Source organism: Leptopilina heterotoma, unplaced genomic scaffold, assembly GCF_015476425.1.
Source record: "Leptopilina heterotoma isolate Lh14 unplaced genomic scaffold, ASM1547642v1 Lhet_62, whole genome shotgun sequence".
In the NCBI taxonomy this organism is placed as follows: Eukaryota; Metazoa; Arthropoda; class Insecta; order Hymenoptera; family Figitidae; genus Leptopilina; species Leptopilina heterotoma.
This window is the reverse complement of record NW_025111146.1, coordinates 263,908-279,208: the sequence shown is the minus strand read 5'-3', so window position 1 is coordinate 279,208 and position 15,301 is coordinate 263,908. Positions and strand designations below refer to the sequence as shown.

The 15,301-nt window shown below is 29.0% G+C and overlaps 1 protein-coding gene across 1 annotated transcript; it reads left to right on the top strand.

Annotated features, from left to right (window-relative positions):
• The first annotated feature begins 13,607 nt into the window (after nucleotides 1–13,607).
• On the top strand, nucleotides 13,608–15,072 carry LOC122509729. Its single transcript, XM_043623962.1, has 2 exons — nucleotides 13,608–14,338; nucleotides 14,439–15,072. Exons 1-2 carry the CDS (start codon nucleotides 13,699–13,701, stop codon nucleotides 14,477–14,479), a joined length of 681 nt encoding a protein of 226 aa, XP_043479897.1. The 5' UTR covers nucleotides 13,608–13,698; the 3' UTR covers nucleotides 14,480–15,072.
• The last annotated feature ends 229 nt before the right edge of the window (nucleotides 15,073–15,301 follow it).

Here is a 15,301-nt window from a genome sequence, read left to right as displayed (position 1 = left end):
ATGTATTATTTTGAGTATGGTTTTTTAGTTTTTGTTTGTAATAATATTTTTAAACACAAATTTTTTATTTTAATAGTACATTAAGCAACAAGGGTATAAAGGCAGCCATTTGTTTATGGTGATTTTGATTTTGACACGAGTGGAGGTCGTGTCACAAAAATCATTGTAAACAAATTGGCTGTCTTTATTCCCATGTTACTTACGATATTTTTAGGGTTCCGTACACCATAGGTGTACTGACGGAACCCTTATGAAATCACTCGTGTGTCCCAGCCACGGAAAATGGGCTGTCCCCCCCTTAACTTCTACAAATCTCAACCTGGTGAGTTGAAATTCGGCAGGGATCTTCAGTTATAAGTGCAGATTACAGGAAAAATATAGCGAACCCGATTGACAAACATATTTGCGAACTAGGAGGGAAAGAAATTCAATTTTTTCGAAAAAAATGCTAAAAATGACCCTGTCCCCCCCTTAACTTTTACAAATCTCAACCTAGTGAGCTGAAATTCGGTAGGGATCTTCAGTTTCAAGTGCAGATTACAGGAAAAATATAGCGAACCGGATTGACGGACATATTTGCGAAGTAGGAGGGAAAGAAAATCAGTTTTTACGAAAAAATTAAAAAAATTACCCTGTCCCCCCCTTTAACTTTTACAAATCTTAACTTGATGAGCTGAAATTCGGTAGGGATCTTCAGTTTTAAGTGCAGATTACAGGAAAAATATAAAGAACCTGATTGGTGAAGATATTTGGGAACTAGGAGGGAAAGAAATTGATTTTTTTTGAAAAAATTGCAAAAAATGACCCTGTCCCCCCCTTAACTTTTACAAATCTCAACCTTATGAGCTGAAATTCGGTAGGGATCTTCAGTTTCAAGTGCAGATTACAGGAAAAATATAGCGAACCCGATTGACGTACATATTTGCGAACTAGGAGGGAAAGAAAATCAATTTTTTCGAAAAAATTGCAAAAAATGACCCTGTCCCCCCCCTTAACTTTTACAAATCTCAACCTGGTGAGTTGAAATTCGGCAGGGATCTTCAGTTTTAAGTGCAGATTACAGGAAAAATATAGCGAACCCGATTGACGGACATATTTGCGAACTAGGAGGGAAAGAAATTCAATTTTTTCGAAAAAAATGGTAAAAATGACCCTGTCCCCCCCTTAACTTTTGCAAATCTCAACCTTATGAGCTGAAATTCGGTAGGGATCTTCAGTTTCAAGTGCAGATTACAGGAAAAATATAGCGAACCCGATTGACGTACATATTTGCGAACTAGCAGGGAAAGAAATTGAATTTTTTTGAAAAAATTGCAAAAAATGACCCTGTCCCCCCCTTAACTTTTACAAATCTCAACCTGGTGAGTTGAAATTTGGCAGGGATGTTCAGTTTTAAGTGCAGATTACAGGAAAAATATAACGAACCTGATTGGTGAAGATATTTGGGAACTAGGAGGGAAAGAAATTGAATTTTTTTTAACAAATTGCAAAAAATAACCCTGTCCCCCCCCTTAACTTTTACAATTCTCAACCTTATGAGCTGAAATTCGGTAGGGATCTTCAGTTTCAAGTGCAGATTACAGGAAAAATATAGCGAACCCGATTGACGTACATATTTGCGATCTAGGAGGGAAAGAAAATCAATTTTTTCGAAAAAATTGCAAAAAATGACCCTGTCCCCCCCCCTTAACTTTTACAAATCTCAACCTGGTGAGTTGAAATTCGGCAGGGATCTTCAGTTTTAAGTGCAGATTACAGGAAAAATATAGCGAACCCGATTGACGGACATATTTGCGAACTAGGAGGGAAAGAAATTCAATTTTTTCGAAAAAAATGGTAAAAATGACCCTGTCCCCCCCCCTTAACTTTTGCAAATCTCAACCTTATGAGCTAAAATTCGGTAGGGATCTTCAGTTTCAAGTGCAGATTACAGGAAAAATATAGCGAACCCGATTGACGGACATATTTGCGAACTAGGAGGGAAAGAAAATCAATTTTTTCGAAAAAATTGCAAAAAATGACCCTGTCCCACCCCTTTACCTTTTACAAATCTCAATCTGGTGAGTTGAAATTCGGTAGGGATCTTCAGTTTAAAGTGTAGATTACAGGAAAAATATAGCGAAATTGATTGACGGACATATTTGCGAACGAGGAGGGAAAGAAATTCAATTTTTTCGAAAAAATTGCAAAAAATGACCCTGTCCCCCCCTTTAACTTTTACAAATCTTATCCTGTTGAGCTGAAATTCGGTAGGGATCTTCAGTTTTAAGTAAAGATTACAGGAAAAATATAGCGAACCTGATTGGCGGAGTTATTTGCGAAATTGAAGGGCAAGAATTTGAATTTTTCGAAAAAATTACACTGTCCCTACTTTAACTTTTATAAATTTAAACCTGGTGAGTTAAGATTCAGCTTGTATATTTTTTTTCAAGTGCAAATTATAGAAAAAATAAAGAGAATGTGATTGGCGAAGATAAGTACTATAAAAGAAAAAATATAAAGATTTATTAATAAAATAAAATAATAAAAATATTTATTCGAAATTTAAAAAAATATATTACTATTTTTTTAATTATTTTTTTTAAATTTTGTAAGAATTTTTGAAATAATTTTTTTATAAACAATGAGTTTTATTTTGGTGTACGGAAACCTGGATCTTAATGCGAGTGAAACTCGCACTTGTCCGATTTTTTATTCCTAATGCTCAAAAGTGGCGATTTCAGATAGCAGACGATAGGGAGTAAAAGTCATTCACTTGTTCGACTTGTATGAAAATGGCGGCCGTTTTCTCCCATGGGCAAGAAAAACAGCTGATTTTTTTGCCCATGGGAGAACACGGCCGCCATTTTTATACGGTCGAAGAAATGAATGACTTTCCTCCCTGTCGTCTGCTGTCAGAAAGCGCCATTTTTGTGCATGTGGAATAAAAATTAAATTTTCTCCTTCATATTTTTATCTATTTAGATGCTTTTCAACAGAGGAAAATCTTAAAATATGCAATTGAATCTCGAGTGTGCTAATTTCTCTACTTCGCTATTATCATCATCTCAAGAACAATAGTTACAGAGATTTAGTTTCAGAAATTTCCTCTAGAAATTTCAACCTAAGTTTCTTGAATTCAAAGTTACGTCGCAATAGTAACTTGCCTAATAAATTAGAGTTTGATTTGAGTTCTTTGGAGTATCATGATAATTAGAGTTATTTAGCACGAGAAGATGCAGGTTTATATGTTTTAGTTAACTATACAAGTGAAGGTAGTTCCCTAATGTTCACCACGTTCCCTGCTCGAGAAGAGATAATCATTAACAACACTTGTCAAAATGAAGAGAATTACATTTTTACTGTGTTAATAGAATTTTCAAAGGATTTTAAATCTGAATTGAGAGTTAAGTCGAGAGTTAAAAATGGTTCATTCTAGTGACAGAATAATCAATGAAAAAGTACATTCACGAATCAAAGGTCCATTACATGGCCCAACAGGTCGTGCACTCGGACGCAAGTTTAATGTGAACCACAAGGGGTGGTGGAGAGAGTGAGGGCTGCCCTTGGCCCCCCAGTGAATGATGAGGATCGTAGGGATCATTGGGTGGTGGTCAGCCGTAAGCGAAACGCACCCCATGAAACATGGGAGTTAGTAGATGTCGTCGCTGTTCGCCCATGTGACATACTGTGTACGACAGTTGAACGAAATGCGCATAATTCTCATTTCCACTGCATCAAATATTCAACGACGCCTACAATTTGCTAATCATTGATTCAACAGCTGGCAATTATTGAAAATTTCCTTTTCATCCAAAGCAATTCTAAAGGCACGGAAAAAAACATTGACATTTTTAATCTTCAAAACTAAAAAAATCTATAGTGCCAAAAATAACTAGATGCAGCTACTTCCAAAGTGGACGAACATTAATTTTTAATTAGAAAAATAAAATAATTTATTATTTTAAATGTATAAAAGTGAATAGTAATTTAATCATTGAAATAAAGGTTTTTAAATTTAAATTCAAATCCCATTTGCTTTTAGAATACATTCTCAATTAGAAGACAGTCTTAATTGCATTACACCTCTACAGTGTGTTTCATTTCGGTTTTCATCGTCCTTTCGAAAACCACGAGAATCGCTTTCCATTTTGTGACATTTTATACACTTTACACAACTGATTTCGTAAACGAAAAGTGGATCCAGAATTCGCAAATACTCGTTTCTGTCCATGGGATTTTAAAATTCGTTAAATTTCTCCAAATTTTTGAATAAAAAATGTATAACTGTTAAAAATTAACTTTTTTCACACAAAAAAGAAGGTAGACATTCACTTTTTTTTACTTTTGTTAAGTTTACATAAGGTAAAAAGAATTGAAATATGGGAGTGTCTTTACGAAAAAAATTGTTAATACAGTTTCAATTCAAACCCCAAGTCGAGTATTTTGCTTATACTTTGTAATTTGATAGTGTTTAGGGTCATAAATAAATGTGCAAAAAAGTTTTGCAAAACTTTTAATATTTTACAAGATATTTGCAATCAAATAATTTCGACACTTTTTTTCAAGAATTTTTATCTCCTAAAGTATTCATCGTAGAAAAAAATTTTGTTATTAAAAACTGTAGAGAAAACATTGAACTTTAATAATAGGGCAGCTCCATACGAAAAGCAAATGGTGGATCACCGATTTTTCTTAAAGTTTGTAATTTTGTAGTACTTGGGGTACTAAATAACTGTGCCAAACAGTTTTGCAAAAAAAAAATTTTTTTGCAAGATATTTAGATTTGAAAAATCGGAAACTGAAAAAAATGACTTTTTTTGAGAATTTTTATTTCGAAAACTATTGATTCTACAAGAAAAAGTCATTTGTTCAAAATTGTAGAGAAAATGTCAATTTTTTATAATATTAAAAAAAAGTTTAAAAAAATTAATTTTTCAATAATTTGTTTAAACAATAATTTTTTATTGTTAAAAAAAAGAGCAAAGGACATCATGGAATTTTCTAGAAAAATTATTTTCTCAAAATTTGAACCTTCCTTAATAAGTGGTTAAATTTTTAAAGAAGTGCTTTTTGATGTTTTTGAGAAAAAAATTTTTGAAGTTTGCGCTACGAGTTTTTGTGCGTTGCGCTAACTAAGCAGCGCCTATATCAGTGTATTTTAAAAGATGATAAGACCTTTACTGCTCGCCCCTAATACATTTATTAATTATATACGTATATATTATTATTATAAACAGTTTAATAATATATTTTTAACTTTTTTATAAACATTATTTTCCTTTTTTAATCCATTAATGCCCATGGGCACAGGAACGCAGATATAAAAAGTAACTATTGAGATCCTGGTATTGGGTCTAATGATAATTTTTGACGTTAAAAATTTAAAAAAAAAAATTTTTTGTAACAATTTGTTATAAACAAATGAAAAAAGATTAATTTTCATAAAAAAAAACTGATAGCGACATTCGATTCGACGCAAAAAATACTACGAGAACGTATATTACATAATTTTTAAAAAAAGACATTATGGTTGTCAAAATTATATAAACAATTAGCCTGCATTTATACTGTATTAGATAGAATGATTGTTTTTGAAGTTAAAAATTTTTTTAAACAAAATTAGTTTAATAAGGAGAGTTTTTGACGTTAAAAATTTTTTAAACAAAATTTTTACCTAAAAAACGATCCTTCTATCTCATACAGTATAAATGCAGGCTAATTGTTTATAACATTTTTACAATAATAGTATGTCTTTTTTTAAAAATTATGTAATATACGTTCTCGTAGTATTTTTTGCGTCGAATCGAATGTCGCTATCAGTTTTTTTTTATGAAAATTAATCTTTTTTCATTTGTTTATAACAAATTGTTACAAAAAATTTTTTTTTTTAAATTTTTAACGTCAAAAATTATCATTAGACCCAATACCAGGATCTCAATAGTTACTTTTTATATCTGCGTTCCTGTGCCCATGGGCATTAATGGATTAAAAAAGGAAAATAATGTTTATAAAAAAGTTAAAAATATATTATTAAACTGTTTATAATAATAATATATACGTATATAATTAATAAATGTATTAGGGGCGAGCAGTAAAGGTCTTATCATCTTTTAAAATACACTGATATAGGCGCTGCTTAGTTAGCGCAACGCACAAAAACTCGTAGCGCAAACTTCAAAAATTTTTTTCTCAAAAACATCAAAAAGCACTTCTTTAAAAATTTAACCACTTATTAAGGAAGGTTCAAATTTTGAGAAAATAATTTTTCTAGAAAATTCCATGATGTCCTTTGCTCTTTTTTTTAACAATAAAAAATTATTGTTTAAACAAATTATTGAAAAATTAATTTTTTTAAACTTTTTTTTAATATTATAAAAAATTGACATTTTCTCTACAATTTTGAACAAATGACTTTTTCTTGTAGAATCAATAGTTTTCGAAATAAAAATTCTCAAAAAAAGTCATTTTTTTCAGTTTCCGATTTTTCAAATCTAAATATCTTGCAAAAAAATTTTTTTTTTGCAAAACTGTTTGGCACAGTTATTTAGTACCCCAAGTACTACAAAATTACAAACTTTAAGAAAAATCGGTGATCCACCATTTGCTTTTCGTATGGAGCTGCCCAATATCATTTTTAAAAATGAATAAATTAAATTTTTTAACCATTTGTTTAAACAACAATTTTTTAATGTTAATTTTTTATATGAAGATGGTGATAAATTAAAAAAAAATTTTTAAATAAACTTCATTATGTACTGAACCGACTGTGTAAATATAAAAATAGTGTTTTTTGACTTTTTTGAGAAAACTTTTTTTGAAATTTTGACTGCATTATTCTTACTCGCGTCACCGTCCACAGCGTCAACAAATTACACAAACCATTAATGCAAATAATCAATTATTGTCTTATTACAAATGTTTTTAAATAAAATTATTTATATTTTCATAAATAATAATATTTTTTTACATTTTCTAACCACTATATGGTTTTAATTTTTCAAATGTACAGACTCTGGTTTAGGACGACTGTGACGCGCTTAAGAATAGTGCATCAAAATTTCAAAAAAGATTTCTCAAAATAGTCAAAAAACACCATTTTTATATTTACACAGTCGGTTCATTACATAATGAAGTTTATTTTTAAAAAAATAAAAAAAAATCCTTCACCATTTTGATTTAAAAAGGTTAATATTAAAAAATTATTGTTTAAACAAATTGAATATATATCAAAGATAAAAAAATTTATAAGAATGTTAGAAAAAATGTTAATTTGTTTGTTAGCTTGAGTATATATACAAGTTTGTGTTTCATCGTTACAGAGTGGTGTTTTGTATTTCTCTTTTATATTATATTCTGTATACACGTTCAACTTTATTTTTGTTTTGAACCGAATGGTTTGAAACAAATATTATTATTTTATTAAAGTTCAATATTTTCTCTATAATTTTGAATCACAAAAGTTTTTTCTACGATCAACAGTTTACAAGATAAAAATGCCTGAAAAAAATTTCGATGTTATATGATTGCAAATATTTTGAAAAATATTAAACACTAGCTTAACTACACGCGCACAAGCGCGCGTAGAATTTTCATGGCCATTGTTAATTTAAAAAACTTTCCTTTTAAAATTGAATAAAAATTCTTTACTTTCAAAAAAATTATTTCATTAATATATAATTTATCAATTATTACATATTATTATTATTATTATTATCAATTAGTAATTAATAAACAAATTAAACCTTAAATATTAATTTTTAAAAAAAAATTTCAATTATGAACTGAAAAAAAAATAATATTATTGATTCTAAGAAAAAATCGATAAGACAAATCGATAATTAAATCATCGTTCAGATATCTTTTATATGAAAAAAATCAAAAATTATTTACGATTAAAAATTCACATTAAAAGTAATTAATATTATGATATATATATATATATATATATATATATATATATATATATATATATATATATATTTCTAGAATTTAGAATTATTATTAATAAATGAATAATTTCAATTTTATAATTTTAATAAAAATAAAATTTTGTTTTTGAAAAGAATTTAATAAAGAAATTGTTATATATTTATGATTTATTATTTAAATAATAAAAATAAAATTTTGTATTTTAAAGAATTTAACCCGTTGACTGTCGCTGACGCATATGCGCAAAACTAAACTGGCCAAAAGTGTTTCATGACGCATATATGCGCAACTAAAAAAAAGTGATTAAAAACTTCTTAAATGATCCTGAAACCGGTTACTCGGGGGTTTTCGAGGTCGCTGATTACGAATATAACATTTGTTTTCCAAAATTCAAAATGGCGGATCCAATATGGCGGACAACAAAATAAAAAATTGATCAGATTGACTTTAAACGTAGTACTCGGGGGTTTTTGGGGTCGGTGATTACGAATCTGACATCAGTTTTTCGAAATTCAAAATAGCGGATCCAAGATGGCAAAAATTTTTTCAAAATTCGTCGAATTTGCTTGAAACTTGTTACTCGGGGGTTTTAAGGGTCGCTGATTACGAATCTAACATTAGTTTTCCAAAATTCAAAATGGCGGATCCAATATGGCGGACAACGAAATACAAAATTGATCAGATTGGCTTGAAACTGAATACTTGGGGATTTTCAGGGTCGCTGATTACGAATCTGTCATTATTTTTCTAGGGTATTTATCGAAATTTGATTTCACCAAAAATTATCATACTGATGTCATATTAACCAGTTTCAAACAAATTCAATAAATTTAAAAAAATTTTCCGCCATATTGAACCAGATATTTTAAATTTTGAAAAACTGATTTCAGATTCGTAATCAGCGACCCTGAAAATCCCCAAGTATTCAGTTTCAAGCCAATCTGATCAATTTTTTATTTCGTTGTCCGCCATATTGGATCCGCCATTTTGAATTTTGGAAAACTAATGTTAGATTCGTAATCAGCGACCCTTAAAACCGCCGAGTAACAAGTTTCAAGCAAATTCGACGAATTTTGAAAAAATTTCCGCCATCTTGGATCAGCCATTTTGAATTTCGAAAAACTGATGTTAGATTCGTAATCAGCGACCCCAGAAACTTTAGGGTACCAAGTTTCATAAAAATCCATTAAAATTTTTTTCAACACACTTTTGGCCCAAACAGTGGAAATCTCGTTGACAGCCAAGGGGTTAAGACAGATATAATTATATAGTTATGATTAAATAGTACATGGAATAAATAAATGACAATTGAAAATAATTTTTAACTTTTATTGAATTCAGAAACAATTCTTGAAAAGTAATACAATAGTTTATTGAATAAACATTAAATAAAATTGAATATTAAATTAATTTAACAATAGGTTTGTTGCATTTCAAAATTTCAGGATATTTCATTTTTTTGTCATCAATTAATTTTATGCTGCTCGTGTTGTCAATTGATAGATATATCAATTTCTCATCTCCTAAAAAAGATAACAAAATTATTATTATCACATTATAATTATAATAATTATATATTATAATAAAAATTATTGCAACAATAATTGCTTAGTAAAAATTTATAATTTAATTAAAAAATTTTTGTATACAATAAATATTAATTGAAATTTAATTGAAGCGTTTTGTGCAGAAACCGCATAAGTCCATTTTTTTTGAAAATCACTTTTTTATTGAAAATTTACATTTAAATGAATATAATGCAAAAAGCCGAATTAAAAAAAATCTTAACATTTACGAGAAAAACAGTTTTTATTGATTCCTAAACAATTTTGAATTATGGACTTATGCTGTTTTTGCACAAAACGCTTCAATTAATTTATTTAAAATTATAATTATATAAAATATATAACAATTTATTATTGTAACAATAATTGCTTAGTAAAAATTTCTAATTTAATTTTAAAAATTTTTCATACAATAAATATTAATTGAAATTCAATTATTTTATTTAAAATAATAAAATATATTATTTAATTAATATTAAATAAATTTTTATTAAATAAAAAATTAAGTAAAAAATAATCGAAAATAAAATAGAAAAATTTTCATACATTTTATTACATTTACTTGTGAATTTTAAAATCATAATAATAGATAGGTATATAATAACAATTATTGCATCAATAATTGCTTAGTAAAAATTTATAATTTAATTACAAAAATTATAGGGGAGAGTGGGGCAAACCGGCCATATCTACGGTTTTTTTTACTCTTGTGACTAAACGAATCAACCGATTTCATTTTTCGATGGCTTGTTTGAAAGATCATTTATATGTGCGCAACTTTTTCCCAGGCACCTATACTTTATCTTTTATTGTTTAGTTGGTGTGTTAACTTTAAAAAAATTTGCAAACGGGCCGGTTTGCCCCACCCCCTGGGGTAAACCGGCCACCTACGTTTTTTTATCTATAATATTGCATTTTTATATAATCTACAATAACAACAAACATAAAGAATCATGCGAACAATGCTTGTAATAATGTAAATAATAATACAGGATTGAATTTTAATTAAATAAATAATTTTTTTAAATAACAAAAAAAATATTTGAAATTATCAGAGAAACAATATTAAAGGGTCTAATTTTCATTGGAAGATAATTATTTTTCATTGTAAGTAAATATTTTAATGAAAAAAACATTCTAATTAATAATAATTTTCTTGAAACTCTATTACAATGAAAATATTCTATGGCCGGTTTGCCCCACCGAAAACTAGCCGCTTCGCCGCACAGGCTCATTTTGAGAATAAATATTTCTTAATATTATATTTCTTAATTATATTAATAATATTTCTATTTCTAATATTTCTAGTATATTTCTTAATAAATATATCTTGCAACGCAAACTAAAGTATCGAATCACTAAAATTGTTAACAAATTGCAGAATACCCATAATGATGTTATAAGTGGGGATTCTTCTGCATTGGACGATACAGACTTTTAACGGTATTTAAAAAAAAAGAAAAGAAATAATAATTTAACTTTTAGAACTAAAAGAGATTTTTAAGGATAAATATAATTCTTTAAGGATTGTTTTTTGGAATGTGAGAAGTGTTGTGCATCGTCTAAGTGACATACAATCTCTTCTCAATGATGTTGACATTTTTATCTGTGTTGAATCGTGGCTAACTAATGACAGAGACATACAATTTCCGGGTTTTATAACTTTTCGAAGGGACAGGATTCACTCTAGGGGAGGTGGTCTTTTGCTGCTAATTCGGAAAACTCTGGCCTTTAAAGAGATAATTGACATCCAGTCTCCAGATAAAAGTGTTGAACTTTGTGGTATATGTTTAAACAATGTCTATCCTCCTGTTAAGGTTATTGTGTGTTATAGGACACCTGGTTTTACTCTTCTGCAATCCCAAAGGAATAAAATTTTCCATAATGTTAAAGTCAGTGATAATGCAATTTTTGTTGGTGATTTTAACGCTCATAACAGAAGTTGGAACTGCATGCATACTGATGCAAACGGAATTAGATTGGAAAACTCACTTGAAGAATATGACCTTTTCTTACATAATACTAGTTCTTCTACTTATGTTAATATGTACCATAAAACTAAATCAAATCTTGATCTTCTTATATCTACTATTAACTTGTCTGACAAAATTCATTTTCGGGTTAGTGACGATCCTTTGGGTTCTGACCACTTTCCGATATTTATTTTGTTAAATTCTGAAAAAGTGTCTTATGATAATTATGATCAAGTCTTTGCGTACTAATTGGGATAAGTTTTCGAGTCTTTTGGAGGAATCTTATAACGAGTTTTTGTCTTTAGATTACGAATTGATGTCTCCAAGTAATAAATATAAATTCTTTCTTAGTAAAATAAATAATGCTCTTAAAAATTGTACTCCGAAGAGAAAAAACTTTCCCTTAAAAAATCGTCAAATAAAAAAAAATCCAGTTTCATGGTGGGACGAAGATTGCAATAAAATAAAGAGATTAAGAAAAGCTAGTTATAAAAAATGGGAATTCTCTCAAAATATGATTGATTTAATAGAGTATAAAAAAATTAGTGCCTTGGCAAAAAAAACTTATAAAAAAAAGAAAAGAGATGGATTTAAAAAATTTGCTGAAAGTATTAACTTCCGTACGGATCCTACCTTTGTTTGGAATAAATGTAAAATTTTTAAAAATAAATGGGTTAAAGTTTCTCCTCTTCACACTTCTGAAAATTTACAAATGGAAAGTAAGGTTAGAGAAGCTTTAAATAAAATAGGTCCCCCTTGGGTTCAGACGGATCCAGATTGGCTGCCTCCAGCTCAAGCAGAGAGTGTCTTCTTTGACGCTCCATTTGACTTTGTTGAATTTAATGCTTCCTTGGACAGTAAAAAAACTAAATCTTCGCCTGGTTTAGATGGTGTGGATTTTGACATTTTAAAGAGATTATCAATAAAGTACAGGTTCTTTTAGACATTTTTAATTTGCTTTACCAAACCAGAGAGTATCCCTTGAGCTGGAGGGAGTGTTTTGTCCATTTTGTCAAAAAACCTGATAATATTGGTCTGAGACCCATAACTCTTACTTCCTGTTTTCTGAAGCTATTTGAAACTTTGATTAAAAATAAATTACAATGGTGGGCTGAAACGCAGAGCTTAATTCCCAAATCGCAAAACGGTTTTCGAAAGGGTAGATCTTGTATGGACAACCTATCAAACTTAACTTTAAAGATTGATGAAGCTTTTATTGAAAAAAACACGTTTTGACAGCATTCCTTGATGTGCAAGGTGCTTTCGATAATGTTAATATCGATACTCTGCTGTCTAAGCTGGTTTCAATTGGATGCTCGTTAAAATTGATTTCTTTTGTTAGTTTTGTATCTCATGAAAGATATATCTATACAGCTCATACCCAAGATGAGATAAGAAAAGTTTTTAAGGGAGTACCTCAGGGTGGCGTACTGAGCCCACTATTGTATCTTATTTATGTTTCTAATATTGTTGATGACTTAAATAAAAGTGTTGTTGTTTCTCAATTTGCAGACGATATAGCATTGTATGTTAAAACGAAATCTGTCAAGAGAGGTGTAAATATGTTGTCTAAGGCTATAAATAGGATTGATAATAATTTGCTTTCTCTTGAACTTGAACTCTCTCTGTCTAAACCTCAGATTGTTGATGTTAATAATATAAAAATTTTCCCTGGTAATGTAGAAATTAAAATTAAAGGTCATGTAATTAAATCAAGTGCTTCGGTTCGATTTTTGGGTGTCATATTTGATTACAAAATGTCTTTTCTGCCCCATATTGACGATGTTTTTAAGAAATGTTCCAGAGCTTTAAATATTATAAAATACCTTTGTGGTACTTGGTGGGGTTCAAGTCCTGAAACTCTATTAACTTTGTATAAAAGCTATGTCCGTTCTATTGTCGACTATGGTTCATGTTTGTATTTTCCTAAGACTAAAAAAGGTAGACAAAAAATCGAGTCTATACAAAATAATGCAATTAGAATAGCTTTTGGCTACCGTAGAAGTACGCCTATAAATGTCATATTGGCTGAGTCTAAACTTATGATGTTGAGAGACCGTTCTGTTTACCTGTGCGATTGTTATTTGGCAAAAATTTTATCAAATCGGAATTTTCTTATTTTTAACTCTGTGAATGTTTATTTTAACCTCTGTAAACGTAAAGTTTTAAACCGTAAGATTTTATTGTGTCGTAATGTAATTTTTAAATTGAATGATTTTAAGTCAGTTGATTCTCGCAACAACTACAACATGTATTGCTCAGATTATGAAATTTTAAAAACAATATTACCCGTTGACACCAGCATTGGTAACGACCTTAGTAGTTTATCTAATCCAAATAATAGATTAAATGATTTAATACATGAGAGCAATGCTATATCTATTTTTACGGATGGGAGTAAGGTATCTTCGCGTTCTTATGTCGGTTCTGCTTGTATTTGTCCAGAATTGAGTATATGTATAAGAAAGAGTATGCCATGCGAGGCATCTGTATTTACGGCTGAATGTGTTGCTTTGAGTGATGCCTTAGATGTTGCCTTGGAACATAGAAGTCATAGCTTTCTCATTTTTTCGGACTCTTTAAGCGCTTTACAAAGTTTAAAATCTAGTTTTCTTACTATTAAAACTAATCCGTACATTTTTGAAATAAAAGAAAAATATGTTAAATTTTTTGCTAATAATTCTTACAATAGTTTTATAACATTTTTTTGGGTTCCTTCACATAACGGAGTCCGAGGAAATGAGGAAGCTGATTTTCAGGCTAAATCAGCTACTGAAAAGGACTTTTTGGATATTTTAAGGATTCCTTATACTGATTTGTACGAATTGTTTAAAAAAAAGTCATTCTCGCTGTCTACAGATATTATATTGGAACAAGGTCTTGTTAAGGGTAAATACTATTTTGAGAATTATTATTCTAGTGTTAAAAAAATATGGTTTAGCAATAAATCTCTAACAAGATCACAAACTGTTATAATTAATCGTTGCAGAGCTAACCATTACAATCTGGCTGAATCTCTGGCCCGTATAAATATTGTCAATAGAGCCCAGTGTAAATGTGGAAAAAGTAATGAAAACCTTAATCATGTTGTTTGGCAATGTTCACTGTATGTGAGGCAACGGTCATCTTTACTTAAAAAGCTGTATAATATGAAAATTTTCTTGCCCTTGTGTGTAGAAATGTTTTTATCAGAACCTAATATTACTGTGTGTAAACTTATAATTAAATTTCTGGAAAATTGTAATCTAAAGATATAAGTTTAATGTATGCATATAAACCTTTTAAGGTTTTCTTAACGCTTTAAATAAAAAAAAAAAAAAAAAAAAAAAAAAAAATATTTGAAATTATCAGAGAAACAATATTAAAGGGTCTAATTCTCATTGGAAGATAATTATTTTTCATTGTAAGTAAATATTTTAATGAAAAAAACATTCTAATTAATAATAATTTTCTTGAAACTCTATTACAATGAAAATATTCTATGGCCGGTTTGCCCCACCGAAAACTAGCCGCTTCGCCCCACAGGCTCATTTTGAGAATAAATATTTGTTTGAAAGAAACGCTTTGCAAATTCATCAAAGTTTTTGGTTGTAAATATTCCTGAGGTGTGTATCTTCAAAACCCAAGACCTAATATTTGGAAATATTATACATTTCCTCAGAATTTCCTTAAGAAAAAATTCGTAAAAGTGTAGAAAAAAACTAAAAAAAAACACTTTTGCTCCCAGCGTTGCACAAACAAATAATATTTTTTAAAATAATAATTTACTTACCTAATTTATTTAATTTAATTTATTAACTTTGTATTATTATTAATTAATTTCACAATAAATAATTATTGATTCTTTACAGT